Raw genomic sequence first — 6,596 nt, 5'->3', positions numbered from 1 at the left:
TCTGATAATCCCAGCATTCCACTTAGGAGGCAGAGACAGGTAGATTTTGAATTTGACCTAAGCCTGGGTTAGATAGTGAGACTATATATCAAAACAACAACAATGAAATGAAGAAGAAAGGAAGGAAGGAAGGAAGGAAAGGAGGGAGGGTGAAATGGGGAAGAAGAAAAGAGGGTGTAGAGGAGGGAGGAAGGGAGAAAGGTTGGGAGATAGGCAGAGAGGGGAGGGAGCAAGAGAGGGTGAAAGGAAAGAAGGAAGGAAGGGAGGAAGGAAGGAAGGATAGAAAGAAAGGAAGAAAGAAAGATTGAAGATGGAAAGGAGGAGGGAGGGAAGGAGAAAGGGGAGGAGGGAAGAAGTGAGGGAGAAAGGAAGGAAGGAGTGGGAAAGGAAAGAAAGGGAAAGGATAGAGAAAAGGTAGGGACTGAAGAGAGAGGAATGAAGGAGGAGAGGAATGGAAAGTAAAAGAAGGAAGAAAAGGAGGGAGGGAGAGAGGGAAGAAAGGAGGAGAGGAAAGAAGAAAAGAATTATCTATGAAGCAGGTTCACATCTCACTGAAAATTTTTTTTGGTACTTTAAAAATACCCGATTATGGATAAAATATATAGTAATATTTACTTGTGAGATGTTTGTTTATTCAAGTTTCAAGAACTTTCAAAAATCCTATTTCATTTATTAACCTACTTGTATGGATACATACCAGTTGCCAGAGACTACAAGGTTTGCAATAGTTTTGGTTGCAGATTGGAGATGTCCTTGATGACATGAAGTACCTGTTTGCAACTTTCAGCTGCCTGTGCTTTTTGAAGGAGAACAAGTCCCAGCTCTCTGTGGCATAGGTCAACACCTTGGAGAGTCACAGAGCCTTTGATCGACTTGATCAAATCAATCCCCATGACTACAAAATCAGCAAAATATTATTTTTGGTAAATACCATGTCAAAAAAATATGAGGACATTGGAGTTTTGTTAGGGAACCTGAACTCCTACACAAAGGGAAGAAAGCATTGTGTCCATCTTGTTGGCCCTCCTGGCTTGGGAGGCATGTATTCAGCAGGGTTTGGAGGTAGCTCTCCAAAATATGAGCTGAAAGCTTCCTGGGCAAGCAGATCTTTCCCACATCCTTCCCTGCAGCTCCTCTTTAAGAGGTGTCAGCATGGCTGAAAGAATGAAGTGGCTGCACATTGTTTGGCCTTGCTATTATGTGCTTAACATTTCCATAACAAAAGTGCCACTCGACTTCTCCCCGATTAATGCAGCTCGAGGGCTCTTGTCGTCCTTTAATAAAACATTGTTGAAATCATTTATTTAGAGCCCCTGGTTACTAGTGGGAGAATGAGCATCTTTGTGCCAAAATATAGTGTATACAGTCCACTATTTTGTAGTAGATCATTCTGGTATTTTAGAAATTGATTAAATGCATGTCTTAGAAGGTATTTATGCTAATGACACATTACCTACGTCACTGGCATAGTCAAGGGTGAACCTTTTCAACTGTCTTCCAGTGCCACTCTCTCAACTAGGATACAGTAATGTCCAGCTTCAGTCACTGTGGCAGTGAGACCTATTGGAAACTCAAGCCTTGACTAAGTAACCCTGACCACATGGTATCTGCAACTTGATGCTGTCCAGCAATCTGCTTTGAGTAGCTGAAACTGGGTCAATTGACAACATTTCCCATGTTCCTTTGTGTAAGAGGTCAAAAAACAAATAATGCATTCCTTTTTCCAGCTTTGAAAAGAGGTACATGAGGTTGTATTCCGTAGTGAACTTAAGAAACTCATAATGTAGCCAGGAGTGGGTGGCTCATGGCCGTTATTCCAACTACTCCAGAGCCTCAGATCTGAGGATTGTGATTCAAAGCCAGCCTCATCAGGAATGTCTATGAGGCTCTTATCTCCAATTTACCACCAAAAAAGCCAAAAATGGAGCTGTGGCCAAAGTGGTAGAGGACCATCTTAGAGTGAAAAGCTAAGGGACAAAGTCCAAGTCTTGAGTCCAAGCCCCAGTACCCTGGGGATTGGGGTGGAGAGGGAAGAAAAGAAACTCCCAATGCAAAGCCAAAACAGTGTGGAAGTAGAATTTCAATGTGGTTTTTGATGCCTCAAAGTTCACATGGAATTTTAGGGGTTCTTCTGGCATAAGATTATACCATGTTGCTGGGATGGAGTCAAAGTGTGAACAAGAGAAAAGGGAGGAAGGAATCCCACTGGATGGTTTTCTTGTTCTAGATCTTTATCCTACACTGCAAAGTGAATATGTCATTTTCTATGTTTACATGGACCCTACTGCAGAACTGTGATACCGTCCAGATACATTAGGGCCAGTGGTCCTTTAAATTTGTGGCAATTGAAGCTGGATGCTGCTTCTATTCTCAAAGACCTTTGAAGGGTGCAGAGATGCCCTGCTACTTAGAAGAATTCACTTCCCCACAGCCATTTTCTGCTTTACACATGTGTATTGCTCAAGTGCATTGCTGTATAATGTTCAAAAATAAACACAGACCTTATGCTCTATCCATTGTGGTTATATACAAAAGCATGGCTGTGTGCTCTGGTGAGCAGTGAAGTCTGGACCTCCTTCTATTTACTGTATGGTCACTGTCAGTTCAATGAACTGCCCCCTTGTTCTCCACCATTGTCCCACACTCCCTTAAACATTTGTCACTGAAGTGCCTCCAAAGACAAATAAACTGTCACTGAGAATTCAAACCTGCTAACTGGGGAAACGGGAAAGGCCACGAGGACACATGATTTTACATGAAATCCAAAGGGGCTCTTCTCTTGCCTTGGAAGGCTTCTGTGGGAAGTTGGGTAGGGACAGAATTCACAAGAAAACCAGAAATACCTTTCCTTTCATAATGATACTTCCAGGCAGTCTCTGCTAGACATTTGAGATAGCCAAATGTCCAAAATTCCAAAGAGTTCCCTGGAGAGTGTAACATATTACAGATGTCAACATCTGTAACAATCCTTTCTGTCTAGAAGCAGATGGCAACATAAAAACCCAGAGCCAATGGTCCAAGGGCCCTAACTTCTCAACAGCCTGTTCTGGAGTCCCTAGATGTGTAGGGAGACTAGGAGACCTTGGGCTCCAGTGTATAATTGTCTAAATTAAAATAGACCACCGATCAATGTTCACTTTCTCCGCAGAAGAAAGCATAAAGCCTGTCCTCTCTTCCCCAAGAGTTGTGTTGATTTATTCCAGGCAGATGCTTTTGACAGGACCCTGTAAAATCAAGTCGTGAGTTTATTGTAGCAGTTAATTATCGAGCCTTTTCTAGTGCTAATGCCTTTTACTTCTTACTGGAGAAAACTGGGCCTTTTACTGGGACAAAGACTTAACTTTTCGTCAAGAACGTGTTAAAATAACATGAGATGAGATGATTTAAATATATTTAAGGACAAATGCGGAACAATTTCTTTACAAAATGACTCCTGGTCATTTTGTAAAGAAAGCTGATTTCATTTACAAGTCTCTTGGAGTACCTTTTGTTCAATTCCCAAAGAAACAATGCTGGCAGCTTTGTTTTAACAATATGTTTACTCAACCATTCAGGTGACTGGAGATTCCAAACATACACCACTCTCTTAGGCTTGAGTCTGAAACTGCCGCTATCTTAGACTTTCTAATACTATGCATAGAGAAATCTTGGTTTTATGGCATCAGGAGATCCCTCCATAAAAGCTGGGGAAAGGGTAAGAAGCAGAAGAGACCTGAAAGTAGGGGGTGGGTGTGGGTGAGAGGAAGTTGGAAGGGGCATAGCTTTAATTACTTTAGGCAGCAGAGAAATGTGGTTATGTTTTCTCAGCACATGTTAATATCAAATAAAGAGACACCAGATCTTGCTAATCTGTCGACCCCTTAGACAAAGTTTATTTGTGGTGACTTTTAAACTCCTGACTTGCCTTCCAATCACTGCGTTTAAAATGAAAAGCTTTAAATAAACACCAGGAATAGAAGATAAATAAACTTTTTTTCCCCCTTGCAAGTGCCTAGCTTGGCAAGGTTCAGGCTCAAATCCCCAGAGGACAGAGCGCTCTCTTTTGTGTTAATGTTTAAAAGATTTTCCAATGCCGGAGTTTATTCCTACTGCAAACATTTCTATTTACAAGGTCAAGTGTATCAGCACTCGACACAGCTTAAGAGTGTAATTATTTATCTAAGGGCGTTTGAGTGTAGATCAGTAGCTCTGGCTGAAACCCAGCCTTCAGCCCGCTACTAAACAACTCCTCCCAACAATATTCCAAGTTCTGCTAATTATTCCTCTCCCTAGTGTTTTCTTTTGCCAGCCTGAAATGTTTTGTAACAAAATTTTGTACCTTTTTTTTTCACCCTAAGTGTGAAAATGACTTTGAAGTATTGAGCCTAGTATGTTTCCTAGGACCTATTGGTAACAGATGTTATTGGTATGTTTGATTGTATGAGAATGTCCAGTAGTCAGAAAGAACACTCCTGGGGGTCAGGGACAAAAGGGGAGGGGGACCCACTGGGTAGGGTGTGACCCCTGTGGAAAAAGGGGAGGGGAGTATGTAATGCCTGGGTTATCCCCAAATTATGCACAGAAGAGTTTTCTCTCCACAAATGCAGAAACTCAAAGACATTGGCCACTTATCTTTTTAGCTGGCTCATTTGCAGATGTCTAATTGTTCATTAAATTAAAGGCAGAAATAGCCCACATTTCTTGTCTTACACTGCATTTTAATTTCAACTGGTGGTTGATGAATTCCCAGTGTCCTTTCTACACCCCTCCTCACCCATTATGGGGTTAACCACAGTGTAATTCTGGAAAGCGACCACACCATACTCACTGTTTAAACTCTTTACTGATGTACACATTTTTAATAAAACAAGTAACAAAAAATACGCAAAGCCATAGTTATTTAAAACACAGGACTTTAAAAAATGATGTCTATAAAAATACAAGGTTTAAGGCAGTTTGGAAATGCGTTTATACATTTCTACAATGTCCATAAATTCTCTGGAAAATAAGGATGTTACTTCAAATCTATAAAATACACTGTACATTTTAGGATGGTTCTAAATGGAGCATACTTCAAAATGGACTGTGGGTTTGGATCCTTGGTGAAAATTGGGGGGGGGAGTGAGGGTGTAACATACACTTTTAAAACTTTTAATTTCTTTTAAAAATAAATTATTTTCTGAAGCATACAATTTATAAAAATTCTATATACAAAATATAGCAACTGGTAACAAACCCCAGTTTTAACACACTTTATATAGGATATACCAGGGTTTAACACCCTGATAGGAGCAGAGGCAATATACAAGCTCTGCATACTTGAACGTGTAATTTCTTGATGCAAACAATGAAAATGGCAACAAAATAAACACCTTAAAGAGGCTTTCATAGATGGCAGTACAGAGCTTTTTAAAATTAAAAAAATTGCATTGTTTAACATCATAGTAACTCTTTAGATCAACCATTTTTGGGCCCTTAATCCCAAGAAACATGCTTTAAAAAAAAACAACTCAGAGTGGTAACAACGAACGTGGGACTTTTCTATTTACTTACGATTGTTTTGTCCTCAATGGCCACAAGCAATAAAAGTCGATACCGTCACTATTTCCCTCCACTATTGCAGGGGGAAAAAATGCTAACAAACGGTCAGACCCCTTTGCCAAGACCATTCCTTCTTCACCCTAGTCCCACCTTCCCGGTTTCAAACCCAGTTCCTTGGAACTGTTAAGACCCTATGGGGACCGTCCCAAGTCCCGGACACACCGGTTGTGTCCTAAGCGTGTTTCCTCGTGTGCTGGCTTCGGCAGAACGGGCCACTTGGTAAAAATGCGAGGGGCGAGGGGCGAGGTCCAAGAAGTCATGCTTGGAGAGAGCAGACGCCTAAGTGCCTAGCGTCCTGGCCGGTCGACCGGCTAGGCCGAGTCGACCTGGCAAAAGATGGGGTGGGGGGGTAACAGTTGCCCCACCATCCCACTCCGTCCCGCAGCTGGAGAGAGCGAGCGGGGAAGCGGGACGCGGGGGCTCTCCCGCAGCTAACGGTGGGGCGCCCAAGTCTAAACCAGCCGCCCGAGCAGCAGCAGCAAGATGGAGGCGAGCGGGGTCCCGGCGCCTCGGGACACCGCGCGGCCGCCGCCTCCGCTGACGCTTCGGCGCCCGGGCCCGTAGGGCGGCTCCCCGCGGCCACCCGCCGCCGCCGCAGCAGCGCCGCCGCCCGGGCGCGGGGCGTGCGGGACTCCGTCGTCGTCGTCCAGCGGCTGTTCGCTGCCCGCCCCGCCGAGGCGAGGCTCCTCGTCGTACTCTTCGTCGTAGTAGTCGTCCAAGCCCCCGTCCGAGCCGCTGCTGCCGGGGCCGTTGCCCAGATCGGCGCCGAAGCACAAGCGGGCCATGTTCTCCTTGACCGACTCACAGATGGGCCGCTCCAGGCCGTCGCACACGCAGTCGTTGAGCAGCGCCGCCTTGGGCACGGCCAGCATGTCCTCGATGACCGTGCGGCACTCGTCCGTGCAGCGCAGCCCGTTGAAGAGCTTGCCGCAGTAGGTCAGGTAGCGGTTGAGCGCCAGGTTGCAGCGGCTGTCGCGCTCGCAGCGTCGCCGGGCCTCCACGCAGCCCATGACCCC

The 6,596-nt window shown here is 44.5% G+C and overlaps 1 protein-coding gene across 1 annotated transcript in view; it reads right to left on the bottom strand.

Moving 5' to 3' along the window:
- Window positions 1-4,803: 4,803 nt before the first annotated feature.
- Gas1 (growth arrest-specific 1) overlaps window positions 4,804-6,596 on the bottom strand; it is a 2,287-nt gene continuing 494 nt past the window's right edge. The window contains exon 2 of the mRNA XM_013031699.1: window positions 4,804-6,595. Coding sequence (XP_012887153.1) covers window positions 6,033-6,595 — 563 coding nt within the window. The 3' untranslated portion in view covers window positions 4,804-6,032. The remainder of the gene's footprint in view (window position 6,596) is intronic.

Source organism: Dipodomys ordii, unplaced genomic scaffold (assembly GCF_000151885.1).
Source record: "Dipodomys ordii isolate 6190 unplaced genomic scaffold, Dord_2.0 Scaffold143, whole genome shotgun sequence".
In the NCBI taxonomy this organism is placed as follows: domain Eukaryota; kingdom Metazoa; phylum Chordata; class Mammalia; order Rodentia; family Heteromyidae; genus Dipodomys; species Dipodomys ordii.
This window is presented reverse-complemented; position numbering and strand designations above follow the sequence as displayed.